The sequence below is a fragment of the Rhodofomes roseus genome (genome assembly GCF_022264815.1).
Source record: "Rhodofomes roseus strain CIRM-BRFM 1785 chromosome Unknown C8Q71scaffold_3, whole genome shotgun sequence".
Classification (NCBI taxonomy): domain Eukaryota; kingdom Fungi; phylum Basidiomycota; class Agaricomycetes; order Polyporales; family Fomitopsidaceae; genus Rhodofomes; species Rhodofomes roseus.
The window spans coordinates 103,471-130,693 of record NW_025952959.1 but is presented as its reverse complement, the minus strand read 5'-3'; the positions used below and the strand labels follow the sequence as shown (position 1 = coordinate 130,693).

The following is a 27,223-nucleotide window of genomic DNA, read 5'->3' as shown; positions in this document are numbered from 1 at the left end:
ATCATCTGGATAGTCTGTATCCATGCAGCGGCCGTCCTCGAGGCAGATAGAACAAGCAGAACACCACTGTTGACTTGGTCGTTAGCTGAGGCAAGTCGCGATCGTTTGCTGCGCGCGGTGCGCCTCGGGGAGGCAAGCAGCAGGGCGGTTGCGGCGGCCCGTGGGGAGGCGCCCGGCGATCGTAGGTCGACGCCGGGTATCGACCGAGATTGCATCTCGTAACCTTGTGTACACCGCGGTGCCCCGTATGCTCATGCATCTTATGACAAAGCCCAGATCTTCCCGCCCACATACGGCCCTCGTCTCCTTGAGCCTCGTTAAGTCTCTCGTGCGAGATCTCGCCTTCGCACGCCATCCAGCCGCTGTCAGGAGAAACAAGTAGCTCCTTGGCGCATATCACCGCGACGACCGCACCTATCTGACCGCGGTGACGCTACAGCCTTCAGGTACCACCGACTGAAGCCGGCAGATACACGGGTCGCGTTGGGATAGCATTGACCAACTCAAGCCATCCTTGTACCACTCTTTTCCTGGTTAACCCCTGAACTTCGAGTGAGCATGCCTTTCGGAACGGTACAGCTGAACGACGGTAATAAGGTACGGCCAACGACCGCTGCACTCGACTGCTCGCACTCATCTACATCTTCAGATGCCAGCCATCGCGTTTGGCACAGGATCGAAGTGGAAGGGACAGGTGTGCCCCGTACATATGACAAGGACAACGGAATGTTCCTGACGCGCCGTCTGGAGGACGTCACAGACTATGTCTCGGAAGCCATAGAGGCAGGTTTCTCCCATATCGACACAGCGCAATGTGAGCTCTCTTGTTGTTGTGTATATGCTGTATTGGTGACATACATGAAGTCTACCGCAACGAGGACAGCGTTGGCGCCGCCATCCGTCAGGCGGGTCTCAGCCGCTCGGAGCTATTCGTCACCACTAAATGGTCTGGCCTGACGAGCATTCGCAGTGCCATCGAAGCCAGTCTAGACAAGGTGAATGAAGCCTTGTCGCACAGCCTTGATGCGGTCGGCTGAGATTTCCCGCCCTCTAGCTTGACCTAAAGCAGGTCGACCTGTACCTCATTCATAACCCCACGTTTGTCAAGGATCTGGAGAAAGACTGGAAGGAGTTCGAGAGGATCAAGGAAGATGGCTTGTCGAAGTGCGTGCCTGATGGCCCGGCGTACTATATGCCCATTAATCACGTTTCCAGGAGCATCGGCGTCAGTAATTTTGATGTCGAGTTGCTACGAAGTCTCGTGCGAACCGCCGACATCAAACCCGCAGTCAATCAGGTAAAGTTAAAACTCGGACAAGCCATGTCTGAGGCCTGACGGCCACGTCCAGATCCTGCTCCATCCCTACAACTACGCAGAGAACAAGGAACTGCTTGAGTTCTGCGCTGGGCAGGGTATCGTGGTCGAAGCATACAGTAGTTTGACGTGAGTTATCATTCGTTCATTTGCGGATATGACACTGAGTGTACGCACGGGTGTATGTTCAGTCCTATTACACGACACCCGGGTGGTCCTGTTGACAAGGCGTTGCAGGACCCTGCGAAGAGACTCGGAGCGTCGCCCGTACAGATCCTCCTCTCTTGGGTCAAGGCCAAAGGCGTTGTTATCGTCACGTAAGATCGACTTCTGTGCTACTTTCGCCAGAGGCTTACAGGTTCCACAGCACGAGCTCGACCAGAGAGCACATGGAGAAGTACCTTGCTGTCGGCGATTTACGTACGTGCTCACTTCCCTGTACTGGCATCCAAACGACTCACGGCATTCTCTGCGTCCAACAGCTGACCTGACAGACGAAGAGATCGCTGCCATCGACAGAGCTGGGGCGGAGGGCCCGTCTTCGTCTCGTTGGAGCACCACTGAGAAGCTCTGTATCTTCCTCTTCTGCTTCCAGCTAATATGCTTCCTGTTGCTATTGTACACCTGCGGGTGGATACACATTCCTTTCCTCGAGTAGTCGTATTTAATTCTCTCGGTCGTTGATGGCTAATAATTATCTGACACCTGTACAGACAGTTGTGTGATTGGTCTGCAGTCTATACTAGATTTGGCTGTAGTGCTCAAAGACCAGTTGCACATGGACTTTGGAGTGAGTGACTAACTTAGGTGCACATTAATGTCATGAGGATGGGCGCGTCAGCCTCTGGCGACGTATGTAAGCGTCTATTCGTATCACGGACGGCCATCGCTATGCCTCTGTCCCTATAATAGCAGGAGTCGCTGCACCGCCCTGACCCTCCTCGGGACCTCCGTCTGGCCGGCGTCCCAGGTCGACTAACTGCTGCAGTACATACCAGCGGACCCCTCAGGCCACTCGGATCTAAACACAGCTCGGACTCGGACACACTAGGACGCGCGGGTACAAGGCACGCCGCGGCGGTCGGCTAACGCGAGATGGACCACGACCAGGAGCACCTCCAACCGGACAGCCCGCTCATGACGATGTCCCACTCGTTCTTGCACGATGAGATGCTCAAGCTGTCTATCCCCGGCCCGAGCCGCGACCCGACGTACTACATTGGCGATGGGAACACGGTGCTGTTGGTGGACAATACGTTGTTCAAGGTGTGTGCTGTCAGGGATCCTAACGTGGACTACATCGCACGCGATGTGTTGTGCCCGGCGTGGACAGTCAGAAATCTGACGCGGCTTGTGTTTGGCCCTGTAGGTCCACCGGTCGATCCTGATGAAAGACAAGTCCGCCTTTGAGACGATGTTCCAGCTGTCGGCAGAGACCGACTCGGCGCGCTCGGACTCCAGCATGACCGTAACGGAAGGGGAAAGCGATGACAACCCCATACGATTGCAAGGGGACACCGCAGACGAGTTCCGCGCGCTGCTATGGGCATTATACGCATTGTGAGTGGCTCGCACTTCGTGGTCTCCCACTCGGTCATTGAAGGCCCCCTGTGCTTCAAGGCCACATGAGCTCATGTCAGCTACGACCTCCGACGCGAACTGCACATTACTCGTGAACCTCGCGCGCGTCGCGCACAAGTATCAATTCCGCTCCGTCGAGACCTGGGTGCTCAGCGCCGTGCACAACTTCTACTCCCGCCCAGGCGCGTTCGACCCCGTGCCGACCACAACTCCCCCGACACTCCCCCCTGCGGCCCCCGCGAGCGCACCGCCCTCGCTCGAGCAGCTCACGGAGCTCGCCGCACTCTGCGAGCGGGCGGACCTGCTCGACCTCGCGATCGCACGGTGGAAGAAGCAGATCGGCGAGGGGCGGGACCTCGCGCTCGCGATCAACATCGGCGAGCGGCTCAGCCTCCGGCCCATCCTCGGGCTCGCGTACCACGCCATGATGCTCAAGGGCCGCGCGCACTGGGAGACGGAGTCGACGCTCGGCCGCGACCAGCGCATCCGTCTGCTGAGCGGGTATTATGCGCTCACGAAGCTCTGGGACGCCCTGCCCGCGCAGCCGCCGCCGCTGTCGCACTCCGCGCGGTGCACGGGCAACCAGAGGTGCAACAAGGCGTTTGGGCAGCTGTGGAAGTACGTGCTGGAGATGGGCACGGAGGTCCTGCCCGGACTGCAGAGGGAGGACGTGCTCACGAAGCTGCTGCTCGCGGAGAGCACGATGAAGATGCTGTTGGAGAACAACGGGCATCTGTTGGTCGGCGCGGACGGCCTGCCCGCGTGCAAGGAGAGCGCGCTGGCGGTGACGGCGTTCAAGGTACGGGAGTTCAAGGATTCGTTGACGGATCACTTTATGGACGACGTTTGTTGATTCGGGCTGTGTGCTCTCTTGGTTATTATGCGATGCCCTTTGGATTGGTTATCTCGTGATGCCACCGCTACTACTATATGCTGACTCGTGCCATGCCGATTTCGTTCCGCCTCGTGTAGTATACCACACTCTGTAGCATGGCCTTTCTGTACTTGTACATCAATAATAAGCAGCTTGACTGTTCACGCGTTCACGGACGCTGCCAGAGCATGGCATGCTGTGTCTTCGACGGATGAGAATTTCTTAGTATCAAACGGATCTGAGTTCTACGCATTGACACGGGGGTGCAACCATGCAGCGACTGTGCAGCGGGGGCTAGGCTGGGGAAAGGCCAGGCGGTGGACACCTTCCAGTCAAGCTGCAAGCTTCAATTCCAAGAAATGGGCATGCACACGTCGAGTGTATACTTTTACCAAATCCATGACTGGACATCGAGTGTATCTATCATTTCGTACGGAGCACATCAGTGCCGATGAATTCGTCTTCTCCTCACCTCCACGGAAGCCCTTGTGGGGCAGGGATGATGCAGCGGACTGTCTGGCCTGCGCGACCGCCAAGACCCGCATGCTGCAGACACACAACTCCGACCTACTGTACGCGTTCAATGGGGGCTTTCGCGATCCTCTGCATCGGGTTACAGTGACGGCACTGGCGAACGATCTCCATAGACCGGCCCTAGGCCACAGCATAAATGAGCCCCCCGCCCGCCATCCTAGAAGCAGACGTCGACGTCATCCGCGACGTCCGCGTTGGCACGGTCGTGAGTGCGATGCGTCGCATGACAACGTACGGGCGATGGAACTGAATATTGAAATTCCACGCGAAGGCGGTTTGGAACGAGGCGAGCCAAGTGGCGCGTCGCACCGCTGCGCTGCTGGCGGGTGTACGGTTGCCGAGGGGCGTGCCCACCCTATTTCAATTCGGAGGTGCGGTGCGTGCGTCAAGCTTCAAGGCTCCGGGGAGCTGGCTTGGTGGGATGGAGTTGGGGCGATGGGGGGCCATAGGCGTGTGCGGTTCAACAAGCGGCGTGCGGCTCGCGGATGGGGGGTCCCTAGCCTAGTAGCGCGCACGGGTCCGGGCTCGCAATGGATTCGCAATGGATCGCTGGATCCTGTGAATCGTATGAGTGAGATTTTTAGATGTCTGGGGACGTTGTGGCACGAGCGATGGCGGGGGATTTCGACGGTAGCACCGTTGAGTCTCAGTCACTGTTGGAACGATAGTGTCAATGATGCTGTGACACTAGTCCAGTCGAACCTGCAGAGAGTCCGTGCGTCGCTGCGTCTGGGTCCTAGTGCGCGTCCCTTCCATAGTGTGTGTCTGGGCGGCAAGTGCGGGGGGAATGGGTAAGACACCGCCGATGAGGAAGCAAGATACTCCCCTCGCGTCCTGATGCTGCAGGTAAGACGCGTCATCTCGTCACTGGCGGTACGCTGCTACCGTCCAGTTTCTATCGCGAGTCGCGTGATTTGACACCAAACAAGCGGTGCCCATGCAGATGCATATGCAGGCCGCGCAGCGGTGCTTCGGGTGGGTGCAGGAGCGCGATAGCCCAGCGGCACTGCATATGCACTAGAAGACCAAACCGGAGAAGTATGACAGGAAACAAAGCGGCGCTGGTCGGTGGAAGTGGTTTGCTGTGAAGCAGAGTCTACAGAAAAATCAAAGGAGTGAGTTGCGAGTGCATGTCGCGTGCTCCTATCGAGATCACCGGAGACGGGGCTTAGGACTCGACATCGAATGTGAGGACTGGCCTGCGTGCATTACATCGCTTGCTACTCGGGAGACCATCAGGCGGTGGAATTGAATGCTGCGAGTCTGCGATAGCGGTGATAAACCGGGGAGTCTGCGGCAGAGAACCCGAGAAGTACATCAGGGCGTTGACTCCGCGAACGCTGTGTATGTATGCCGGGTGCGTATCGTTCGCAGGCACTGATGCAGGCTGGCGCTGAATGACATACGCAGCACGCGAATTGGGCCACTGATCCTGTCTCTGAGCGACCTCTCAGTTAGCGTCGCGAGACATTGGTGGCGTAGGTTTGACAGGTTCGTTCGACGTACCGCAAGGAGCGCGGCGCGTACCGTTGCGAGTGCTGCTGTGTCCGCGCGTGACGTCGAGGTACGCATTGGCACCGGGCCCGCCTGGGAGTCAATGGAAGCAGTGTCCGATCGCAGCAGCAATGGAAAGCCAAGCGGGAAGAGAACGTCTCGCCGTCGTGTCTGAGTCGTAGAGAATCCAGCGAAGGAGGCAAATCGGAGAGAGCTGCAGAATTGGCTCACGGGCTGCCGACGGCAGAGGCTGTGGGGCGGGTGCGAGCGCAGCAACGACATCCCCGGGGAGACATTGGCTTTTGCGGAGTGGTGTGTTCGGGTTCTGTGCACGAGTCAAATACACGCTGGCATGAGCGAGACGGTGACGGGGATGGGCACTTGGTGGGTCGGAACACGGCATGCCTATGGCAAAGGCTGTCCGTTTGTGTGGCAATGGGGAGCGAGAACGGCTTGTCCTGCTCGGGTTGTGGGGCGGTGGCATCCGGAGAAGGGATATTCGCAGCGATGGAGGCGTGGAAGACGCCCCTCCGTGTGCTGGGTGGCAGGCGAGGCGTGGACATGTCCAGCAAGCGTGCAGACAGCCCGATCTGGCGAACAGCCAGTTAGCCCCGCTGTCTGCGATCGCTGTCGCATCTCAAATTCGGAAGGAAATCGTGGCTGCCACCGGCCGCGGACGGCAGCCTGCCATAAACGGCTAAGTAGCGGGGGCGGGACGACCCACGAGAGATCAGCGCCCGATTGCGCAGTCACTGAACGGATGACGGAATGGAAGGGGCGTCGTTTTCCACCTGTCACTGCGAAAATCCTCCGTCGTCCTCTTGCGCCGTGGCGTCCAATTTGAATCTGCCTCCGTCTGCGCCTCAACGCCTCCGCCACTCCGCCGCAAGCTGCTCTGTCCATATATGGTGTGGGGGGACAACTCGCGCGGATGTTCCCAGCGGCCGCAGAGACACAGTGATCGCTGCTCTGATGGGTGCGTCTCTGGCAGCGAGGCCGTGCTTTCTCTCTTTGTGACGGGAGATAACAGCCCATTTTGAGCGAGAAACGGCCGACGGACTGGGCTGCGTGCCGATTCTGACGAGCCGTGTGGTGACCAATTAGGTGACACTGCGTCGTTGCCCTGCGACGGGCCATGACGCACGACACCCTCCTCATGGCTCGTCACCCCAGCACCAGCTTCTATTCAGATACTTCCAGCCACCCCCGCCCCGTATATATACCCCGCCGTCGCGACGTCCCCATTCCCACCTTTCCCCCGCACCATTCACACATCCCCACCCCTTCTCAAGCCTCCAATCATGTCCCACGTCGTCGTTCGCTCTGTCCCCTTCTCCACCCGCCTCTCCGTAGGCTCTGCGAAGGAACTCGTCGCCCGCGACAAGGCCCGCGCCCAGAAGCTCCTTGCCGGCGTCCGGCCCCATGGCCCCCTCGCGTTCCACGAGGAACACCGTCAACGTGAGCATAAACGCCATGATCACCACGAGCGTCGTGAACATCGACATGAAGAAGCAGGTTCTGCCGCCCGCCACCACCACCACAGTGGTGGATCCACCGGTACTGGCACTGGTGCAGGCACCGGCACCGGCTCAAGCGGCACTTCTCCCTCTTCGGGCGGTGTCGGTGTCGATGTCACCGACGCAGGCGTCACCTACACCGCGAGCGTCGGCGTCGGTTCCCCCGCGACGAACTACACGCTCCTTATTGACACGGGTAAGTCAGCCGCGTATGGACCTGCAGGCATGTTCTGAGACCTGGTATAGGCTCTTCAAACACCTGGGTAGGTGCCTCTGCGCAGTACACCCAGACGAGCACGAGCAAGAGCACCGGCAACACTGTGGTAAGTACCTAGGCACATCGTGGTCCAGCACCGTGTTCATTTCTCATCTGCAGAACGTGAGCTACGGCTCCGGCTCGTTCTCGGGCACTGAGTGTAAGCCATTATAATTGCTGAAACACGGCCATGTTCCGTACTGATAAGCTGCGCAGACACCGACACGGTCACCGTCGGCACTGGTCTCACCATCCAGAACCAGTCAATCGGCGTAGCTTCCACGGCTCAGGGCTTCCAGGGCGTCGACGGAATCCTCGGTATCGGTCCCGTCGACCTGACTAACAGCACTGTGTCGAACACCACCACTGTGCCTACCGTCACGGACAATCTCTATGCTCAGGGCACGATCCCGACCGAGTCGATCGGCATCTCCTATGTCCCCACCACCACGAACAACGCTGCTAATGGCGAGCTGACGTTCGGCAACGTTGACAGCACCAAGTGCGTGTACATACCTCAATATTTTCAATGCTGCGGACTAACGCGCATATAGGTACACTGGTGACATCACGTACACGCCGATCACGACCACGTCGCCAGCGTCGAACTACTGGGGTATCAACCAAGATGTCACCTATGGCCAGAACGGCACGTCCCTCCTGTCGGGCAATGGTGGCATTGTCGACACTGGTACTACGCTCCTTCTGATCGCCACCGACGCCTTCCAGAAGTATCAGAAGGCGACTGGTGCTACGATGGACAGGTACGTGATCGCATACACTCCGACGGATAGTCACTGACTGTTCGGCCTTAGCACGACCGGCCTGCTGAGCATCACCGAGGCACAGTACAACAACCTCCAGTCGCTGTACTTCACCATCGGTCCGTGTTCGCTACTCAAAAGTGCTCTCATGTGCTGATCGTTGCTCGTTTCATAGGTAGTACCACGTTCGAGTTCACGCCCAACGCACAGATCTGGCCGCGCAGCCTGAACTCGACGCTCGGCGGCGAGTCGGGCAAGATCTACCTCGTCACCAGTGACCTCGGCAGCAACAGCGGGCAGGGACTCGACTTCATCAGTACGTGTCCTCCTTCCACCTGGTGTGAACTCACCGACTGATCATTCTGCGCTGCAGACGGCTTCGCGTGGCTCCAGCGCTTCTACTCGGTCTTTGACACGACCAACAAGCAGGTCGGCATCGCCAACACGCAGTACACGGACGCCACCACCAACTGACTCTCTACTGGCTCGGGCTCGGGCGCGCCTGCTACGAGCGGCGGCGCGAGCCAGAGCCCTGGTAAGAAGAGTGGTGGTATCGGAAGGATCGTGAGGAAGGCGCTGTGCATGGAGTAGCGTGTAGGCTAAAGTAACGCGGACTCTCGGATGGATGAACGAAGGATACCGATGTACCACTTGTACTGTTTGTACGTTGTACGAAGTAGCTCGACTACGGAGTGATGACTTCATGAATGTATATGAACAGTTTGGACTGTTACTTCTGAGCATCAGTGTCGAACTTCGCTATCCGGGTCACGGTGGCCATTACTTTTGGTGAATTTTGGAGCCTAAGTAGATCTCACGAGGGGGAGAACAACGCTCGAGGATGAAATATATACTTGGCTCTTTGTTATCTTCGCAGTCAAATGCTTTGCGGCGAGGAGCGGCTTACCACTATGAAGTATACTGTATGCGATAAACCTGCCAGAACCAACGGCGTGCTACTATGCTTGGATTCCCGGAGACGCGTCTGTGGCGCTGCCGCGCCTCCTGGTACGGTCACCTGACTACTACTGCGTGCACACTGTCGCCGACTCGCGTCTGCTCAGAAATGTGACTGCGACCCTTGGCAGGATACATACACAGGAAGTGCACATTTAAAATATTCAAGCATGCCATGAGGCTCTAAGCTGGGAATGCGGTGATAAATTCAAGTTTTCAGCGAGCTGCCACGCCGTGACCGGGTGACCCCTTGCCACACGTTAATAGTAGTAGAGCACTCCTCGACAGTACTTCGGTTGCTTTACTATCACTGTCAGGCTCATCCAGAGGTGTGAATGCGTGGGTTTGAGACTAGAAGAAACCCGTGCTTGTACTGTGTATACATTGTATGAATGCGTCTATGTGATCCAGGCTAGTAGCGTGTGTGTAGTAAGTTGTCCGTGGAGTCCGTGAGCGATACTGGTAGTAGTATGTGTGCATAGTCCGTATGTGATGCATCTAGTCTGTGTGTATAGTCGGCGTGTGTTCCAGATAGTCCGTGTGTATGGTACAAGTGTGTCAAGGAAATGGCTAGTATGGAGGACTAGGCTGTGGGCGTCCATACAGATCCAGAATATACGTAGAGAAATGTGATGAGGAGATGATGATGAGAAAAATGAGGAAAATGAGGAAAATGAGAGGAAAAATTGTCGGTAGATGGAATGCAGTGATGAGGGTGGTGTTCGAGTTGCAACAGTCCTGCAGAGCTCGGTGCGCGTGTATGGATGGATAAATGTGGTTCACGGAAGACGGTACGCCTATCATCGCCCTCCAATCACCGTCGCTCCTCCAACGTTTCAGCTGGCAGGGGAGAACTCGTCCGCCGATCCCGTTCGAGGTGCACCGAGGCGAAGAGGGGGAATGTCGACAAAGTCAGAGCCCACCGCCTCGCGGTGACAATTTGCGATGCGCATTGCCCCGGCTTCGGTACCACCGGTGCGACGACGCATCCGCCGCCTTCCTTGAGGTTGGCTGTCAGAACCGTTCTGCACGGCTTCTGCGTCAGCGGTACGAGTTCGGCGACGACCGCGAGTCTGTTGGCGCCTCCTAGAGCTGCTGGCGTTGTTGGTGTTACTCCCGCTGGCGATTGCGTTCGTATCCGTGCTCGTGTTCTCCTGTGGAGCTTCCCGATGTCCCTCTGTCGAGGTGGATGCCGCCGGGTTCTCGTCAGCGTCGACAACTGATGCATCTAGAAAGTAATGGACGATCAGTATCCGCATATGAAAGGTGATCCATAGCCAAGGAGGCGACTCACCATTCACTTCAGTGCCCTCCTCAGCCAGTCGTCCTGCCTCCTCAGCCTCTCGAGCCATCTTGCGTGCCTTGGCTGCCTGGATCTTCTTCCCGCCACGAGCGCGCGGGTGCCTCTTTCGCCTTCTCTCGCTGCCAGGTTCTCCCTCGATAGTCGTGTCCTCTTCGACCTCCGCGGCTTCATTCGCGGGAATAGGACTTGAAGGGACGTCGTCGATATCGAATGCGGGAGCCTTGCCTTTGTCCGTGGGTGCCGATAACAGCGGCGACTCAACCGGAGTCGCTTGTGCAGGCGGGACAGGAGGGGGGCAAGTGAGGAGCTGGTCTGTGTTCGTAGTCGTCGATGCCAATGGTGGCGCGGAAACCTGAGTCGTGTCGTCAGTCTTCTGAACGGTGGAGTAGACGGCGATGCTGTGAGGTCGTTAGCACCGAGCATTGAGCTGAATGAACTCTGAGACTCACCGAAGGAAGACTAACAAGTGTACACCAGCGGCGGAGGTGGGTCTGAGCGTAGCTAATGCAGAACGACGATCCGAGTCTGCGTTGGAGGCAGAGATAGGGGTCGCAGTCGCCTTTGAGCGGAGACGAGAACGGAGCTGCTTCGCGGGAACGCCAGTGGCAGGAGACGTGGAGTTGATTCCGTAGGGTAGGGTGAACTCGACGTGCGTGCCAGTTGTACCACTGTTGTACAAGGCGATCCGGTGGTATTCTTCGAACGTGAGCACGACTGTAGACACGAGCTGCGGAGGAGCGAAGATAGCGAGAACTCGCTCCACCATTCCAGGTGAAATTGAGTACACGGGTTGGACAGCGGCGTCTGGCTTGAGCTCCTGGTCTTCGATACGGCACTCAAGGGTAAGGCTATCGCGAAGCATAAGCATCAGAGACTGATCCTGATCAAAGCATTCACTTACCGGAGGAACATCCATAATTGCAGGGCAGCGAGGGAGGTAGGCATGACAGTGGCCAAGGCAGCAGAAACGCCGGGCTCCGCATGCACGGCGGAGGCAGCACGGGCTTCGGAGCGAAGACGAAGGTGGAGCTGCTTCGCGGAGACACCAATGGAAGGAGGTGTAGGGCTGATTCCGTAGGGAAGTGTAAACTCGACTCTGGTACCAGATGTACCGCAGTTGTCAAACACGACTCGGTGGCAGAATTCGTCGTCCAGTTCGGGCATAGGCAGGGTACGGGGAACCTGAGGCGTACCAAAGGCCGCGAGAAGCGGCTCCAAGATTGTTGGAGAGATCGAGTATACGGGTTGACCGGAGGCCTCGGGCTCGAGCGCCTGAGTACTCTCGATGACAGAGTCGGGCGTAACAACTGGCATGAGAACAGCGTCTGGCGACTCGACATTGGTGTCCGTGTTGTCCATGGGCTCCGGCACCGGAGTCGCATCGTGGGCGGCATTGTCACTGAGCCTAGAGAGAAGGACGAGTCTACGGGGAAGCATCAATATCGAAAATTCATCCCGATAGAGTGCTAGTACCCACCGGAAGAACACCACCAATTGCAGGGAAGCGGCGGAGGTCGGTCTGTCCACAACCAGAGCAGAGTCCGATTCCACAGTCATGGGTGAGGCATCTGCAGGAGCACTCGCATCCGAACGGAGACGACGACGAAGCTCTTCAGTGGCTGAAGTGCCAGTGCTGAACGTCGCAGAGTCGATCCGAGTGCCAGATGTACCAAAGTAGCGGAGTGCGATCCAATAGAACCCGTGCGACGTTGGAAGGGTAAGCGGGATCTGAGGCGCACCGAAGACGGCGAGAAGTCGCTCCACCAGCATTGGAGATACCCAGTACGCGGATTGCGAACCAACACGGTCGGCGACGATGGGCACCTTGGGGGTAGCGACGGGCGGTCGGGCGGGTCCATACATCACAAAGGACTTCCTGACCACTGGCATGTCACCATCAGCCTTGACACCGAACCCGAGGACAAGGCTGTGACAAAGCATCAACATCGAGTTGCTTCAAGATGTGAACATTGACCTCACCGAAGGAAGGTCAACAACGCCTGGGAAGCGGCAGATGCGTGCTTGTGAGCAACCAGTGCAGAGCGAGTGTCGGCGTCTTCAATCGCAGTCGAACCAAGGCGAAGACGGAGCTGCTTCGCATGGACGCCAGACGAGCAAAGACCGAAGGGCATCGTTGATGTACCAAACCACTGAAGAGCGATCCAGCGGAACCCGTCGGACGGAGGCAGAGCGCGCAGCATCCGAGAAGAATAGAGGACGTAGCAGATCTGCTGGATCCACGCCGGTGCGATCGAGTAGAAGAGTCCAATGGAGCCGGCGCGCTTGAAGGCAGAGATCGTCTTCAGGCCTGCCGGATCCATGGGAGAAAGGACACGCTTGGCTCTGTGTGCGGCGACGACTTTGCGAACTGGGTTTGGCTCCGGAAGAGGCAAGACACGCTTGACACCGGTAGCGGCGACGGTAGGTGAATGCTTGTACGCAAGGAGAGGCCTCTGCATCGCTGAAGGAACACTGGCAGCCAAAGGCAGATGGACGGATCCTGTGAGCACAGCGTGGACAAGGTTGCCCGTAACGTTGAACCGAGTCGCCATCATCCTGATCATCCTGAAGTACTCGGTTGGCAACAGCGTAGGAGGGATGCCAAGCGCGCGGTAGGCTGCGTGCAACATCATGACCCAGTGTACATGGAGGTCGTAGACGAGGGCGAACGCAGGGGTGACGACGGTCGGAGAGCTTGTACGCTTGGCCGCACGGCGGAATCGCATAAAGTTCCTCGAGAAGTGGCTGTCACGACGCAAGAGAGGGATCGCCGCCTTGACAAGAGCACCGGAGACATCCAACCGGGTGGCAGCCGTCATGAAGTAGGCCGTCAGATGTACAGTGCTTGACATACGGAGTCGAAGTGCCGCGTGCAGCGTCTTGCTGAAGCAGGAGACGCGGCCATAGACACGGACGACTGCAGGGATCACAACGGACAGCGAACGCTCTGCCCTCTGTGCAGTTGCAAGCGCAAGGACAGGTGCAAGTAGACGCCACTCCGACACTAGACAGAGCGATACCGAGACAGCGGTCTTGACATGAGCAGCCGTGACGTTGACATTCGCTGACAACACAAATGAGTATCCCGATGAGCCGCAAAGCGCGAGGAAGAGACAAACCTTTGAAGGCCTTCGAGGCCCTGATTTCCTGCTGAAAGCCATCGTAGACCAGAACAATTGACTTCACGACGATGGCGAGTGCGCGCTTGATCATGCCGTTGAGTAAAACGTGGGCGCACTTGACAATGACCAGAGCCTTCCCTGCCGAGAGAAGAACGAGGCTCGCCGAGTTGTTGATCGCACGCCGAGACACATAGCAGAGACGGCTGAAGGCGTAACGAACGATGCTTTCGAACGTCTGGAGGAGTCGGCACAAGATGCTCAGCGCAGTAGAGGATAACCACGATGCCATGCGCCAAAGGGGACGACGCTTGACGTTGCCGTGTTCACCAGCATCTTGAAGACAAGTGACGGGGTCTTCAGCTTGCGCCGCGCGCCTGACGTAGCCGGTCGAGGGTGCAGATGCCAATGAACGCGTGAAGTCCTCGGTAGTGCAGAGAACGATGCGGACGATCCGGGCGTGGCAAGGACGAGGCACCGTTGGATCGACGATGGCTAGGAACATGGCAGCGAGGGTGTCAGCCGCTTTGAGAGTCGCACAGAACAAGATGACAGCGACCACGAGCAGGCAGCGTATCAACTTGTGGAGCACTGTGGTGACGAGTCTGACAACCAAGGTGAGGCAGGTTCTCAGGGAAGTGAGCCATTTCCACTGAAGAGTCGTCGGAACATGTTTGGCGTCGAAGAGATAGCTGAAGGCGATGAAGACGGCGGTGGCGAAGCAGACGTAGTCGGAGTAGTGTCCGTCCAGTAGGTTCAAGTAGAAGGTGACGAGGGCCGTCACCGCGAGGGCGGCGGCGGAGAGGACAGTGGTTTGAACAGAGTGACCGGTGATGAGGCGGACGATGTTGAGGGCGATGCCGAAGTAGATGACATCCAGTGTGGGGATCGCTACGTCGGTGGCCGTGACACCCGCCATGGTGGGGGAGGGAAAGAGGTGAAGAGAGGCGGGCTGGGCGACAGCCTCTTATGTTCGACTTGCGGCACCGGCCGGCGCGTTGACAGCCGCAAGTTCAACTTGCCCGCCACCCCGCCGCCAGCCTCGCCGCGTTCTCCGGCCTCCTTCACATATCATTCGCAAGTATCACACTCACCTATTGTCACAAGCTCCCTTTTGCCCCGGTCTCTGCCACATACGCCAGAACTCACCATCTAACCAAGGGCATGTCACAATATTGACGGTGCTTTCAGTTCGCGTTCGCCATGAGTTCGATTCGTGCCCCTTGCAATGCCAATCGCCCACGCCAATATATTGGCCGTGTGCAATCCTAACCAATTCAGCTACCACGCGCAACCTGGGCCTCATACGAAATGTATAGTCTGCGATTAGTAGCTGTACTAGGTCTATGCAGAGGCTAGCCAAGATACACCAGGTATTTATGCCTGCCTGAAAATTCAGCTTAGCTTGCATTTCCAGTGAGAATCGCGATGTACGTCACCTATCACAACAGCGTCAACGACGAGGTGTGTACAGTAACCGCCGTGTCAATAGCGTCACCCATCGTCGACGCACTCCATAGCATCGTCCGTATCCTCTTCGTCCTCATCACCGCTACTCCATCTCCGCACGGCGAAGGTGTCTGTACCGCTCTCCTGCCGAAGAATCCTGCATGATAGTCCACGTCAGCCAGACTCCTTCTTCGACAGTTTGCTACATACTGGTCGAAGAGCGCGATCGTCGTATTGTCATCTTCCGGCTCGTCCTCGCCTGCGGGTTCCAGCATTCCCATCGCTCTCATGACGAGTTGGTTAGACCCAGGCGTCCCGCTTGACGGGAGAGGCCGCACATTCGTTGGCGTCAGAGACAGGGAGGTGGAAGGCAGGAACGGTGTGGCGGGGGTTGGCGAGTGCAGGAGGATGTTGCGCTCGATGCCAGCGGTGAGGACGGCAGGGAAGGTTGGGTGCATAAGGGCTGTGTTCACTATGCTTTGGTGGCCAGTGAGGCGGGCCGCTGGCTGGGAGAGCGTGACGGGGACGCGCCGAGTGTCGGTAGTGGATGCAGCGAAACCTGTTAATTGGATGCTGAGGACGGACGTGACTTTGTGTAAGAAAAAGCACACACCAATTGTATCGGAGTTTTCAGTCGACCAGTCATCGTTGCTGAACTCCTGGCGCTGCTGCGTCAAAGCCGCGGTTGGTGGAATTTTCCACGTGTAAGCCCGAAAGTCGTCAGAGCCCGCACAATAGTAGGGGTCATCAGGGAGACCTCCGCCGCCGAAGGAACCATGCTGTGTCACGAAATCGCGGGTTTATATGGAACCATGGGGCAACTGGCGTGTCAAGCCTACCTTGATGGTACATGAATTTGCATATGTACGCTCATCCGGTGGTATGGGAGAGCCGTCAGGAAGCGTAGCCGCTGTGCACACAGCGACAGGATATGGATCGGAGAGGGAGTATATTGCAGGGGAGCAGTGCTATAACGAGGTAATTGAGTGCGCGCCTATGGACGTAGGTGCGTAAGACGCACCATCATGGTTGCAGCTAGTTTCGTCCCTGAAGACCCGAATCGATGAGCTTCGCGAGACGATCATCGTGAATGTGGGGGCACCTGTGCGGTCGAACGTCACACTGCTGACCTCTGAATTGCTGAGGTGCCGGATTGACGGCTTCGTGATCGTAGTCACATACTGCGCATCCAACGGTCAACATTGGGGCACACAACCACATCGGAATCCTGCTCACCTTTTGCACTATGCCCTTGTCTCTCCGTCGGCTCTTCGGCCCAAATGCCATCCGAGTATCCCGCAGGCACATCTCACCGCGATTGTCACTCGTCACGAAGATGTGGGGCATCTCGGGGTGGAACTGTACGCTGGTAAACTCGGAGTCGTGCTGTAGTGTACCCTGGGCACGGGTCAGTGTGCTCTCTGCTCGCATGTCGTGCATTATGATGCAGCCGTCATCGCTGAAGAATAAGCGAGGAAGACATCAGTGTGAACCGCGACAGCGTGAACGGCATGCAGGAGGAGATGCTTACCTAGCACTGAGGAAGATCTCGTCATGGTGTGGGTGGCAAGATAAGCCACGGATGCTATCCTAGCTCAGGAGTCAAGAGAGAACAAGTGGGCCTCGATTCACAAGGAACTACCTTGTGCAGTAAATGGATGGTGTCAGGGTCGGAGACGGTCCGTGAGTCCAGTGACGACTGCGAATACTCGAAGTCATATAGGTGGATGCTATTGTCTGTTGCGCCTCTAGTTACGTTCAATCAGTCCACAGGCAGTACAAGCAGCGGTTCACTTACGAGTAAAGGTACTTGGTAGTCGCAGAGAACGCTAGAGCGAAGATGTTCGTCTGGGTAGAAGATGGGCGAACGTTCGAAGCAGCAAGGTGGCACACTCACTCTATGCCCGATGAAACGTCGCGTAGGCTCGCACAAGTCATCTTGGTGAAAGTCCCATAGCAAAATATGGGGATCTGCGTTCATGGAACGTGAACTCGACGCAACGTTTCGGAACGGCGTAAGCCACGCACCGTCTCCGCCACTTGCAAGCCAGCGTCCTGACTGAGAGAAAACGAGAGCGTTGACGCAGGCGTTATGTCCACAGAGCTTTCTGAACGAAGGTGATTACGATTGAGAACGGGGTCGAAGAGAGTGGTGGGCTACCTCTTGACCTTGAATACGGAAGACCGCCGTCGAGGAGTGCTTCGATGGATGCGGTTTGTGCGTGTTCGGTGGACAGCGAGGTAGACGGGCCTAGTTCTGATATGCGTCGTCGCTTGTGCAACATGTTGTCTGACAGTCTGATGACAAGTATGTATGGAGGGCGGCCAGCGCTGGTGGGCGGCGAGAGATGCGAAACGCAATCTCAGGCTGGGATCTGAGCTCACGACTCGATCACTCGATCACACACACTGCACTACCGCACACTCGGGAACAGTGTAATTACAATTGACTTATACTACAACGCAGACAGGGGTCTTGCCAGGTTATTATATATCGAATACCCAGACATGTGTGTTGAGATAGCTGTAGATGGGTATGTCCAGATGCTCGGCTGTCGTTCAGTGCGTGAACAACCATCTTCTCAGCGCCTCCAGCTTAGCCATCCCGCGATCCCCCGTGAACCCGCCAGTGACCAGGACGAAATGCGCCAACGACATCGCCGCAACGACCGCGATGACGGCCGACACTGAATACAACTTCTCCGCCGGCTTCTTCTCCTCGTACAGCACAGTTGATTCACCGCCTCCTGATAGCTTGTTGAAGCTGCCATCAATAGGCGTGACAGGATCTCCCAGTGGGGGTAGAGAGAGCACGGAGCTCTCGAGCGACGCCGACGACGGTGGCCTGAGCGCAGCGAAAAGCTCACCATTGAGCTCGAACACAATGAGAGCCTCTTCGACAATGTCCGCTGCGGGGAATGAGCAACCGACGGCTGTGCGTGTGCATGGAAAACACTCGCCTTTCAGCTCCTGGTCATCACCGGCGGCCGAATTCATGTTCTCGCGGTACCACTCCTTGATCTTCTTCATGTCACCGATAGTGGCGGTGCCCGAGCCTCCCAGAGGCTTGAATTCAAAGAAAGATACGCCTGAGCCGCCCTCGAGGCCGTACGCTTTGCTGACCCTGCTGCGGATGACCTGGCCTCCGCTCAAGTCGCCTAGATAGCGGACGTACGCATGCGAGAGAAGGGTAGAAGGGTCCTCAGATGAAGCAATAGTGTTGAGGCGATCCAGATATCGCGAGAGCACAGGGGGAGGATTGCTCAGGAGCTCCATATGCATAGGGTGGTTCTGCCAGTCCGCCTCGTTCGTCTGGAGGAAGTAGGCGATGTCGGCGGATAGCGCTGGTGCGCGCGACAGCAGCGCAGGGTTGTAGGTGAACGCAAGCACCGGGTGCGACGCATGTCGCTCGAGACCACGCTCGAGCGTACTGCAGGAGCGTCGTTAGGGTCATATTCGCTGGACTACACGGGGACACGTACTCATATACGTGCCAGAGCATCATGAGGAAGCGAATATACTCCTCCCTGTCGAGCTCGCCTCGGACCATCCATGCCGCCCCCTGGCTCTTCGCGGCCTCTTCGTGAGCAACGGCGGTGCCTTTGCGGAGGAGCTCGGCCAGGGGCAAGGAAAAGTCGACGTAGATTGGCTCCTTCGACATGGTCGGCGAGAGGATGGAGGGAGGATCGGAGAAGGAGAGGCGCAGAGTTAAGTAGAAAGAGGGACGAAGGGAGCAAGCACAGCTGCTCGGAAATAGTGAAATAGGTTAAAGCGGTGGGGGTAGCAAGTTGAAGCAGTGCGGCTCCTTTGCTCCTGGCGGTCCAGCTCCGGATCTCTCGGATCCGTTTTATCTTATCTGATAGCTCGGCCTGACGCCATCTCCCGCGATCGTATCCTCAGCTTTCGCGTCTTCGTCGCAGTAGGGTCGCGATGCAAATGCTCTGTGTTAATCCCAACTACATATGATATCTACAGCAATGATACACGCGCAGCTCAATAACCTGATTCAATAACGGGATGGACGGAAAGCCGACGCAGTCACAGTCTATACAATGTTCACACCCGCACTAAAGCGGATGGGGTCAATCATGCGATGATGCCTAGTATGCAATGGGAGACGCGAACGAGATCAAACGTGGGTATGCGGGATAGTGAGGGACCAATAACGGCGGTGCGGCTCGAAGCCTGAGGCTATGGTGCAGCGAGATCGACCGATGACATATGAGGAAACCCAAGAGGCTCTGCTGAAGAGCCTACGCCTCAGGGCATTTCTGCAGCGAACAGCTGTCCACAAGCGCGTAAGCTGACCGCGCACGTATTAGGACACGAGGAATACCGCACCTTTGCTACCTGAAGGCGCGGCCCGTTCAGGCTCGGCGGGGTAGACAAGGGTCGGACAAGCGCGCGTCCCACAGACTCAACGTCCAGATGGTCCGGCGACAAGTCCGGCATCGCACTTGCTGGCGGGGGCGAGGCTTCCAGCTCGCGGAGCGTTCTGCCGTCGAGCACCCGGTGAGCAGAGTAGCTTACCACCTCGGGCTGCTCAGGTAGCGGAGGGGGGATGATGGTGAGTGGCTTCCTCGCCCTCCGACCCCGACGACGGCGCTCCTCTGGGTACACTGGCGGCTGCGCTGGGACAGCGGACATAATCGGAGAACACAGAACTGGGGAGCAAACGGACGACGCGGGGGATAGCATGAAGGGGGGAAGAGGATTGTGAGGAATGTACGCCGGCTCCTCTTGGACCGGTGATAGTGGCGACATGTACGAATGAGGGCTATTGAAAGACGTGTCTTCGTCGTCGTCTCCTGCTGTCGTTCCTTATCAGTAAAGTGCATGAACTGTGGACACGTGAACGAACCTCCGGGATGCGCGTCTTTGCAGTCGATACCGTCATGGCAGCGTCCAGCCATGAACTCTTGACAAATCTCACCTGCAAGCCGACGTTTAGCGACAGCCGTATGAGGTAGAGACTCGAAACTCACGTCTCCCGCTCATCATAACACCGCCCCCGATGACGCGCCACGTTATGGGGTAGTAGTTCGGGCTGCAAACCCGTTGCGCGTCCTCGGCAGGCTTCTGTGGAAGCATATGAAGGTCCGTGGGCCTTGGTGTTGTGGGGTGAGGCTGTCTGGTCGTGTCGTTTGCATGTCGACGACCCATAGAGGACAAAGGACGCGCTGGAGGCAGTGTCCGCCTCTCGTACCAAGGCCGAGGTGTCCGATGCGCACGATCCCACTCGTCATGGATACTAGACCGGTTACGTTAGAACGATGCGAAGCGGAATGCGACATAACTTACAAGTTGCACTTGTCGCCTTTGATACAAGACCTGTCCTTGAAGAAGAACTTGCACGGTTTCGCTGTTCGTCAACGTTAGCACCGCCTCGGAGGTAGAGAAAGCTGCGCAAAACCCACTTTTGTATAGATTTTCTTTGTGGCTCCTCCACAGGTACGGATGAGGAGTCGGTGGGTTCTCCAGAAATTGAATCGTCGTCGCGGCTGGCAACGCAGGCGCCTCGGCATTTTCTGGGGCGGCGCCTTCGAACGAAAAGGGTGTAGGGGGCGGCACAGGTGGCCACACGAAGTCCTCAAGATCATCTTCGCGGTCGCTCGCATCGCCATACAATCCAGAAGAATCAGTCGAAGTAGTAGAGAGCGTGGATGCCTCGGAGGGGAAGCGGCTCCTGCCTCCAAAGTGTGGCGAAACGGGCGGCGAGAACCGTGCAAACTCTAGGCCCCTCGTCTTCGGGCTCCATACAAGGAACCCGGACTGAAGAGGGGGAGGACTTTTCAAGGGCACCTCGACGGGGAGACAGTCGAGCACCGAGTGGGGAGACACAGGACAGTCGTGATCATTTCCGGTAAGCACTCCTGTGAATACGTCGGCGGTCAGGGATCGAGTCTCTCGAAAGAGCGCGAGACGTACCGTCGTGAAAGGTACTGAACATCGCATCGCTCTCGTAGTGCGAGGGCGGAAAGTCGTGAAGCATGTCGAATTTCGACAGTCTGGAACGCGAACAAGCGGTGTCACTCAAGAAGAAAGTCTCAGGCATCACACGCCCGGCGGAAGGTAGAGTGAATCCTCAAAGGTGGTGGATTGAGTATATAGGGTGATGGCAGAATGGACCCTTTCATGAACAAAGGCGTCAGTACAAAGAGGGGTTTCATGCGAACGGATCGATCACCGTACCTGACAGGACGAACAGAACCTGAGTGCAGGTAGGAGGACTCAAGGGATGGTACGGTCAATAAGGAGAGCGCAGGGGGGGCGGAGGGTATGGTATAAATCCCTGCAGCAACGAGCGCTGGAGTCAGGACGGGCGGACAATGTCGACGGCAAAAGCTTAGTCAGTAGCGAGTTAAATTCGAGGAGAGAGGTCTTTTTTGTCAAGGCAGCCATCTCCGATAACCTGAAGGCGAAATCGAAGATGGCGAGACAATAAGAGGGGCACAGGTGGGAGGGATACGCACCAGGCTGATGAGCGCCACGTTGCCACAGACAATTGTTCTGGCCGCCGTCGCCGTGCATCTGATGTTGATTGAGGCGGGAAGATGCTACCGAGGTCGACGCGCCTCCTTCGAGTGTCCCGCCTTTTGAGAACATCGAACTTGAATCTTGCGCGGTGGCGCTGCCGACGCGCCCGATGTGGGAATATGGTTCCTTCCCGGTGGACAACAATAAGGGCGATCTAGGCTATATGTGGCGGAAGTCGCCAACCACGTTGAAGATCAGCAGTCTTCAAGAACAAGGAGGTATCTGAAATGCGAGCCTTGGATACGACGGAGATAATTCGTGGGTAGGCGATGCGCACCTTGTCTCCGAGTGAGGTGATGACAGTGAGGTATACGACAACCACGAGCGGAGTCCTGTGAATCCTCTGCAATCAATACCATCTGACAGCCTCATTGCAGCAGCATGGCCAGTCGTCCTTCAGACATTGCTACATTGTGATGTCATCCAATCGGGTCGACATGAGTGACCCCCATGTTCATTTGCGAGACATTCATGTTCATTGTTTCGCCTGTCGGCACTGCGTCCAGACGACCCACCAGCCGAAAGCATGAGATATGTCGCGTCGCGTGCCTGCGCAGTGTCCTTAGCCTCTAGAGCGCATGCGGCCCCCTCTGCTGAGACGCCCGAAGCTGCAACACAAGCATTACTGGGATTCTAGACCTGAGAGCAAAGCCTTGCGTTTGGGACCCTGGAATGCAGATGTCAGCCTGCTCATCACTGGAATGCGGGTCCATTTGTTCGGAAGACTGAGTAAACGCGAAAGAGAAGTGTGCAGTAGCGCACGAGCGTTAGACTCGGTGCTGACATTAGAACCTGCCGGCGCCTGGGCGTTCCAGACGCCAACGTCCGCAGCGGGAGGTACAGGTATGCACGCTGGTCATCGTACTAGTCGTTAAGTATAAGGTATGAGTACACGTACAGCACAGTTGCATGAGGGAGAACAAAGGAACCTCGTGAGATAACATTACGGCATTACGACAACCACCTCGACGGCGTCAAGACGCATCCTCGTACCGGTGGTCTGTATTGTCCCGAAGCAGAGGCGTTCGTTCCGAGGCAGGTGATGTACTGCGTGGTAGTGGAGGGCTTTGCACACGTGAAGCGGCTCGGTCGTCTGCAATAGAGTCCTCTGGTGGTGGCGCACTATCCGATCGATGGGACGCTGGCGGATGAGGGCAAGTTACATCCATCTTGCAGACGGGACACTGAAGAGATGTACGGCGTGAGGTAACAACCACTGGGGAAGACAACGACGTTACATACGAGCTTCTTCTTGTGAATGAGCCACTCGTCCACTTCGTCCATATGGAACATGTGATAACAGGGGAGCACTCTCACCCGATCACCTTTCGCGAATGTCTCAAGGCAGATGGCGCACTCCACTTGCTGCTCGACCCACTCGGGAAGCTGGTCATCATGAGAGGTAGAGGGATGGGGAGTAGGGTTGTTCACGCCTGTTTCAAGGTCCAGTTCCGGGCCCGAGGGGGCGTGTCGGGGGTCTGGCAGAGGAAACGCAGCCTCGTGCTTCTCCCAACCCGTCCCCGTCCAGACTCGCCATGGGAGGCGATGGACAACTGCTTCGGGAGCACGGTCGAGTTGGGCTTGGCGAGCCATGCGATAACGATGTACGAGCAGGGTTACGAACGTGAGGATGGAGGGCAGCAGCAGAATGACGATGAAGGTGATGATGGGCCTATCACGAGACAGCGTTAAACGAGCAGATATATGCGCAGAATATGGCTCACGAGTACCATTCCCATGCTGAATACTCCGTGCTGAGGAGGAGCGACAGCGTTTTCATTCCCGAGTGCGTCGTATTCGACGCGGAAATCATGGACAGTAGCTCGACATAGTCCCAGTAGCGGATGAAGGTCGCAGCGATGACGACGTCAGATGAGTCGCCTGGGACCATCAGCCAAGCATCTTGGACGGAACAGAGATGGACATACGTTCACTGTACATATTCAGCAGGGCATCTGGGTTATCACTGTCGCCGCCGACCACGACGGCACGGGCACCAAGTTGCTGCGCCTGCCGGGCCTTCTCGACGAACGGACACCCTCCCCGCTGTACCAAGGCGATCCAGGATTCGCTTGGATCCGGCGTGTGGGGCCCGCGTACACAAAGTTGGGGGCAGCCCAGAGTGGGATCAGCGCGATGGTGTGTGAGGTTCGAGTCGGGATCGTCGCAGGGGACGGTAAAGGCAGTAAGGGGGAGAACATAGCCCAGAAGAGGATCGCTCAGCTCGGCGCCGAAGGAGGCCGGCCGTGCAGGGAAGGTCACTGGAGGGGATCTGTCGACGACAGAGACGGTGCCGTCAGCGGCCCACGCCCAGCCCCAGAGCCAGCTGCTTTCGTCTCTCCCGTCAACAGCGAATTTGCGCAGCCAGTCGGCAGGCTGAGACCGGCTTTCGAGGACGAGACCAGAGAGGGCGAGGAGAGCGAAGAGATGGACCATGATTATGCGTAAATAGCGTTAGAGTGAGTAGATTAGAGTCGAAGCCAGAATATAAGGCGGTTGATGCGGGCCCTAGGTGGACCCAGGCTTTGCGAGGATGTTGGAGGCGGTGAGGGGGAGGCGTCGTCGCCGTCGTCCAGTCTGGAAGCTGGCTGCATGGGCGCCTGATGATCGCATGCCAGACTCGTCTGCACGTGTTTTGCACCATCGGCGTCTGCCGCGAATCCTCCAGCCCTTTCCGCGATCGTCCGCGCCACAACGCCGCCCTGCTCAGTCCAAGCACTTGGTGGCGGTGGAAGCAAATCATTGCGGTCTTCACTGAGCGGTGTGCGATGTATTGACAAAATTCAAAATTTGACCGGTTTGGCGGTTTCCCGACTGCGCACACCATTCAACAGATGCGTTCGTGGCCCAGCACCCATGTACTGTACGCAGTGCACCGCATAGCAGCGAAAGAACAGTGCCGCGGCAAAGCGCAGCCTCAACAACGTTAACGTGCCTCGCCACCCATAAGCAGTACTTGTTTGTTGGTAATAAATTATGGGCATTGAAGCCGCACATACACGGCCTCGACGATGTACACAAGACAGGTCTACAAAACTACTACTGCAGCAGGCAAGAGAACAGGATCGGCAGTGCATTATCGCTACAAGGGTACATTATGTCGCCGTCGTTCAGCAGATTACACAGCGACGTTAGGCAGCTACGGAAGGGTCCTCCCTGTGTATCGTTCGGAATTAGCGAGAGAGTCTAGACAAGATGCAAAATATGCGTGCATGATGCGGGATGCGGTGATGAGTTGCGGGATGCGGGACTGTGATATGTGCAAGGAGTCGATGGACGTTCATGCGGGGCGGTAGCCGGGAACAGGTGCGTTGACAGGATGGCGGGACTCAGAAGCAAGGATAGGAATGGAATAATCGGATGCCGAGAAGGTTTGGCCCGCACCGTCGCTCGACCACGAGTCGGTGGTCAGACGGACAGGGACCACCTGGCGCAGTTCGCTGTAGGGTGTCTTCGAGGGATCAGGCGGGGTCATTGACAAGACGAGGTAGTCTTTCAAGGACAGCCCTCCTGCCTTGAAGCCCCCGAGCTTGATTTGGCTGTTAACGCGGAGCTCTCCCGCGAAGCAGATCCAGTCCGCGCCGTCACCCTGTCGAGCCATGCGCTCATCAGCATGCCACAGAGTCTGTTCGCTTGCGCGGAAACGCACCATATGGCGGAAGGCGCCTTCACCGATCTCGACGGTCTGCCAGATGTCCGTCTTGGTACCGAAGACGACTTCGTTCCTGGAATAATGTTCAGCAACCGCACCCGGCCCCACAGGCATGACATACCGGACGTCAACGTTTGTTTGCCGAAGAAGCTGCACGCGGGTGGGTTGGCGGCCAGATAGCCGAGTCGTTGTTGGCCCGAGGGGCAGGAAGGCTGCGAGCGAAATGGCTGATGATGCGAACACGACATAGAACGGAATGGGCTCCGACAAGCTGAAGACTCTAGCGGCGGGGACGTAGAACTAGACGCAAAATTAGCATAGACACGACAGTAACAGATTTCGGGGCTCTTACCTTGGTCAAAATGTCGTTCAAGCCCGCCACCTTGGGGGCCATGATGGATCTGTAGCAGCGCCATTCTGGTGAGTCCAGGAAGGTGGGGTAGCCTCCAGAGAGCTGTCGCGCTGCTCGCGGGAGTGGGACGGCAGGACGAGAACGTGGATAATAAACGAAGGGCGTGCACACGGTGCTTGAGAGGCGAAGTCTGTTGGTGAGCGAACCCTAAATGTTCGTGCTGATACATACCTGCTTCCAATGCGTAGCAAGCTGGAACTCTTCCCCTTGTGTACTGCGGCGCAGACGATGTATTCTATCGTGGCGTCAAATCCCGGCACGCCTGGCAGACGTGCTTGGTGGGTCGGGGGAAGGGGCTATAGAGCGACATTGAGCGTGGGGAGCGAGCAACACGGAAAACTTGACCGACATAGGTTTCCTTGCCGTCCGAAAAGGTGGTGGGAAGCGTCAGACTGAACGGCAAAGACGCCGGACATGGCCTCCGGTCTGTTTCACGGTTCCAGAGCGTGACGACGGAGAGACAGAGCTTGTGGGACGTGGTGCCGCCCTCTGCGATCTCCTTGAGACGGAGACTGCCCTCGACCTGGTCACCGTCGTCATGGGTCGCGTCGCGGGACGCAGGAATGCTGCGCTACTCACCCTGACCTCCACACAATTCGCGCTCTCCGGCTTCGCGAGGTCGACCGTGCCCTCGACCGAGTCTCCACACCCGTACGCGGGCAGCGTCGCATTGTCCTCCTGCTCGCTAAGGCGCAGACTCAGCCCGCCGGTCTTGGACTGCTTTACGAATTCGGTGGACGGTCGCTCGCGTACGCGGTTGAGGGCGAGGCGCTGCTCGTACGCCTGGGGCTCGGGGGTGTATACGGGGGACGCGGGGGAGCGGGCGAAGGAGGACGGCCTGTAGGCAGGCAGGCTGGACGCCGACATGAGGGAAACGCGAGCGTCGATGGGTGCATTGGACGAGTTGGTCAGCTTTTAGGGGAGAGATGCCGCCCAAGTTGTGGTCCATATGGACTCCACTTCGGCATTGAGTCAGAGCTTCCGGGCAACATGTGCGTGTATCGTCCCTTGCCCTTCCTCCGCCACACCTCTCTCCGTCTGCCTCTCCGTCCCCCGACGCCCGACCCTGCCCGCTGCTGGTGCTGCCCCCGCCGCCACCACCGTCAACGGCGGGCAGCTCGATTGGCGTGTGGCTGCATGTGAAAGCACAGCGTGCAACTCGATCGGACGCGCTGCGCGCACGCGAGAGAAAGATTCAATTTCTGGCTCAAACACGCAACGGAGATGTCACCCCGCGAGTGCGGAGTCAACACGGTTCACTAACGGAATGTCCATGCTGGACCGCCGGCTGACCGCGTGCCCCGGCGCACCATCCGTTCTCCCATTCCTTTCCTCGACCAACTCCCAGCCACACTCCCCCCACACAACCGTCGGACAAGGCCTCCCACAAACTCTGTGCACCACCCATTGCTACCGTCGTTCGCTCGCAAACGTGTCCTGCGAGTCCCACACGGTCCGA

The 27,223-nt window shown here is 57.4% G+C and overlaps 9 protein-coding genes across 9 annotated transcripts; 3 read left to right on the top strand and 6 right to left on the bottom strand.

The window, feature by feature from the left end:
- The first annotated feature begins 232 nt into the window (after positions 1-232).
- Positions 233-2,098, top strand: C8Q71DRAFT_736577 (Aldo/keto reductase). The gene is made up of 10 exons (XM_047922558.1): positions 233-597; positions 650-694; positions 751-814; positions 865-995; positions 1,055-1,164; positions 1,216-1,297; positions 1,350-1,444; positions 1,507-1,632; positions 1,683-1,735; positions 1,798-2,098. Exons 1-10 carry the CDS (start codon positions 559-561, stop codon positions 1,971-1,973), a joined length of 921 nt encoding a protein of 306 aa, XP_047782658.1. The 5' UTR covers positions 233-558; the 3' UTR covers positions 1,974-2,098.
- An 89-nt stretch (positions 2,099-2,187) lies between these two features.
- C8Q71DRAFT_736575 (uncharacterized protein) lies at positions 2,188-3,954 on the top strand. The gene is made up of 3 exons (XM_047922557.1): positions 2,188-2,581; positions 2,685-2,875; positions 2,936-3,954. Exons 1-3 carry the CDS (start codon positions 2,411-2,413, stop codon positions 3,747-3,749), a joined length of 1,176 nt encoding a protein of 391 aa, XP_047782657.1. The 5' UTR covers positions 2,188-2,410; the 3' UTR covers positions 3,750-3,954.
- Positions 3,955-6,898: 2,944 nt separating this feature from the next.
- C8Q71DRAFT_326072 (acid protease) lies at positions 6,899-9,011 on the top strand. Its single transcript, XM_047917834.1, has 8 exons — positions 6,899-7,511; positions 7,562-7,638; positions 7,692-7,731; positions 7,788-8,073; positions 8,126-8,335; positions 8,387-8,454; positions 8,511-8,651; positions 8,709-9,011. The coding sequence occupies exons 1-8, from the start codon at positions 7,100-7,102 to the stop codon at positions 8,807-8,809; spliced, it is 1,335 nt and encodes a 444-aa protein (XP_047782656.1). The 5' UTR covers positions 6,899-7,099; the 3' UTR covers positions 8,810-9,011.
- Positions 9,012-9,822: 811 nt separating this feature from the next.
- C8Q71DRAFT_736565 (uncharacterized protein) lies at positions 9,823-13,231 on the bottom strand (the record flags this gene model as incomplete). The annotated part of the gene is made up of 7 exons (XM_047922556.1): positions 9,823-9,870; positions 10,007-10,520; positions 10,587-10,993; positions 11,045-11,475; positions 11,544-12,018; positions 12,073-12,522; positions 12,576-13,231. The coding sequence occupies 6 exons, from the start codon at positions 13,226-13,228 to the stop codon at positions 10,129-10,131; spliced, it is 2,808 nt and encodes a 935-aa protein (XP_047782655.1). The 3' UTR covers positions 9,823-9,870; positions 10,007-10,128.
- A 1,745-nt stretch (positions 13,232-14,976) lies between these two features.
- C8Q71DRAFT_828322 (WD40 repeat-like protein) lies at positions 14,977-17,632 on the bottom strand. Its single transcript, XM_047926325.1, has 14 exons — positions 17,333-17,632; positions 17,192-17,271; positions 17,061-17,134; positions 16,962-17,011; positions 16,806-16,911; positions 16,695-16,753; positions 16,400-16,622; positions 16,266-16,344; positions 16,185-16,210; positions 16,003-16,131; positions 15,777-15,942; positions 15,374-15,722; positions 15,154-15,320; positions 14,977-15,101 (listed from the first exon to the last, which is right to left on the bottom strand). The coding sequence occupies exons 1-13, from the start codon at positions 17,446-17,448 to the stop codon at positions 15,209-15,211; spliced, it is 1,569 nt and encodes a 522-aa protein (XP_047782654.1). The 5' UTR covers positions 17,449-17,632; the 3' UTR covers positions 14,977-15,101; positions 15,154-15,208.
- Positions 17,579-18,962, bottom strand: C8Q71DRAFT_736557 (heme oxygenase). The gene is made up of 3 exons (XM_047922555.1): positions 18,646-18,962; positions 18,124-18,593; positions 17,579-18,072 (listed from the first exon to the last, which is right to left on the bottom strand). The coding sequence occupies exons 1-3, from the start codon at positions 18,822-18,824 to the stop codon at positions 17,723-17,725; spliced, it is 999 nt and encodes a 332-aa protein (XP_047782653.1). The 5' UTR covers positions 18,825-18,962; the 3' UTR covers positions 17,579-17,722.
- A 213-nt stretch (positions 18,963-19,175) lies between these two features.
- Positions 19,176-21,417, bottom strand: C8Q71DRAFT_325866 (uncharacterized protein). The gene is made up of 8 exons (XM_047917833.1): positions 21,356-21,417; positions 21,092-21,293; positions 20,581-21,036; positions 20,465-20,525; positions 20,149-20,414; positions 20,025-20,096; positions 19,505-19,971; positions 19,176-19,447 (listed from the first exon to the last, which is right to left on the bottom strand). The coding sequence occupies exons 2-8, from the start codon at positions 21,216-21,218 to the stop codon at positions 19,424-19,426; spliced, it is 1,473 nt and encodes a 490-aa protein (XP_047782652.1). The 5' UTR covers positions 21,219-21,293; positions 21,356-21,417; the 3' UTR covers positions 19,176-19,423.
- A 1,257-nt stretch (positions 21,418-22,674) lies between these two features.
- C8Q71DRAFT_794379 (uncharacterized protein) lies at positions 22,675-24,136 on the bottom strand (the record flags this gene model as incomplete). Its single annotated transcript, XM_047925535.1, has 4 exons — positions 22,675-22,884; positions 22,943-23,372; positions 23,425-23,581; positions 23,629-24,136. 4 exons carry the CDS (start codon positions 24,134-24,136, stop codon positions 22,675-22,677), a joined length of 1,305 nt encoding a protein of 434 aa, XP_047782651.1.
- Positions 24,137-24,878: 742 nt separating this feature from the next.
- Positions 24,879-26,948, bottom strand: C8Q71DRAFT_325791 (uncharacterized protein). The gene is made up of 6 exons (XM_047917832.1): positions 26,344-26,948; positions 26,114-26,287; positions 25,936-26,060; positions 25,705-25,879; positions 25,350-25,652; positions 24,879-25,289 (listed from the first exon to the last, which is right to left on the bottom strand). Exons 1-6 carry the CDS (start codon positions 26,629-26,631, stop codon positions 24,981-24,983), a joined length of 1,374 nt encoding a protein of 457 aa, XP_047782650.1. The 5' UTR covers positions 26,632-26,948; the 3' UTR covers positions 24,879-24,980.
- Positions 26,949-27,223: the final 275 nt, after the last annotated feature.

Excerpts from the sequence above, each read along its gene's own strand:
- C8Q71DRAFT_736577 (XM_047922558.1), top strand. The coding sequence starts at position 559 with ATGCCTTTCGGAACGGTACAGCTGAACGACGGTAATAAG. Across the intron at positions 598-649 it reads AGCTGAACGACGGTAATAAG|ATGCCAGCCATCGCGTTTGG; the intron begins GTACGGCCAACG and ends CTACATCTTCAG. Across the intron at positions 1,736-1,797 it reads CCTTGCTGTCGGCGATTTAC|CTGACCTGACAGACGAAGAG; the intron begins GTACGTGCTCAC and ends TGCGTCCAACAG.
- C8Q71DRAFT_736575 (XM_047922557.1), top strand. The coding sequence starts at position 2,411 with ATGGACCACGACCAGGAGCACCTCCAACCGGACAGCCCGCTCATGACG. Across the intron at positions 2,582-2,684 it reads TGGACAATACGTTGTTCAAG|GTCCACCGGTCGATCCTGAT; the intron begins GTGTGTGCTGTC and ends TTGGCCCTGTAG. Across the intron at positions 2,876-2,935 it reads CTATGGGCATTATACGCATT|GCCACATGAGCTCATGTCAG; the intron begins GTGAGTGGCTCG and ends CTGTGCTTCAAG.
- C8Q71DRAFT_326072 (XM_047917834.1), top strand. The coding sequence starts at position 7,100 with ATGTCCCACGTCGTCGTTCGCTCTGTCCCCTTCTCCACCCGCCTCTCC. Across the intron at positions 7,639-7,691 it reads AGAGCACCGGCAACACTGTG|AACGTGAGCTACGGCTCCGG; the intron begins GTAAGTACCTAG and ends TCTCATCTGCAG. Across the intron at positions 8,336-8,386 it reads ACTGGTGCTACGATGGACAG|CACGACCGGCCTGCTGAGCA; the intron begins GTACGTGATCGC and ends GTTCGGCCTTAG.
- C8Q71DRAFT_828322 (XM_047926325.1), bottom strand. The coding sequence starts at position 17,448 with ATGTTGCACAAGCGACGACGCATATCAGAACTAGGCCCGTCTACCTCG. Across the intron at positions 16,132-16,184 it reads AACTAGCTGCAACCATGATG|CACTGCTCCCCTGCAATATA; the intron begins GTGCGTCTTACG and ends ACCTCGTTATAG. Across the intron at positions 15,321-15,373 it reads ACGATCGCGCTCTTCGACCA|GATTCTTCGGCAGGAGAGCG; the intron begins GTATGTAGCAAA and ends ACTATCATGCAG.
- C8Q71DRAFT_736557 (XM_047922555.1), bottom strand. The coding sequence starts at position 18,824 with ATGTCGAAGGAGCCAATCTACGTCGACTTTTCCTTGCCCCTGGCCGAG. Across the intron at positions 18,594-18,645 it reads ATGCTCTGGCACGTATATGA|TACGCTCGAGCGTGGTCTCG; the intron begins GTACGTGTCCCC and ends ACGCTCCTGCAG. Across the intron at positions 18,073-18,123 it reads TGATGACCAGGAGCTGAAAG|CGGACATTGTCGAAGAGGCT; the intron begins GCGAGTGTTTTC and ends CATTCCCCGCAG.
- C8Q71DRAFT_325866 (XM_047917833.1), bottom strand. The coding sequence starts at position 21,218 with ATGCCTGAGACTTTCTTCTTGAGTGACACCGCTTGTTCGCGTTCCAGA. Across the intron at positions 20,097-20,148 it reads TGTTATGATGAGCGGGAGAC|GTGAGATTTGTCAAGAGTTC; the intron begins GTGAGTTTCGAG and ends GTCGGCTTGCAG. Across the intron at positions 19,448-19,504 it reads CGCGCCTTCAGGTAGCAAAG|CTGTTCGCTGCAGAAATGCC; the intron begins GTGCGGTATTCC and ends GCTTGTGGACAG.
- C8Q71DRAFT_325791 (XM_047917832.1), bottom strand. The coding sequence starts at position 26,631 with ATGTCGGCGTCCAGCCTGCCTGCCTACAGGCCGTCCTCCTTCGCCCGC. Across the intron at positions 26,061-26,113 it reads CGGACGGCAAGGAAACCTAT|CCCCTTCCCCCGACCCACCA; the intron begins GTCGGTCAAGTT and ends GTCGCTCTATAG. Across the intron at positions 25,880-25,935 it reads TTGCTACGCATTGGAAGCAG|CACCGTGTGCACGCCCTTCG; the intron begins GTATGTATCAGC and ends TCGCCTCTCAAG.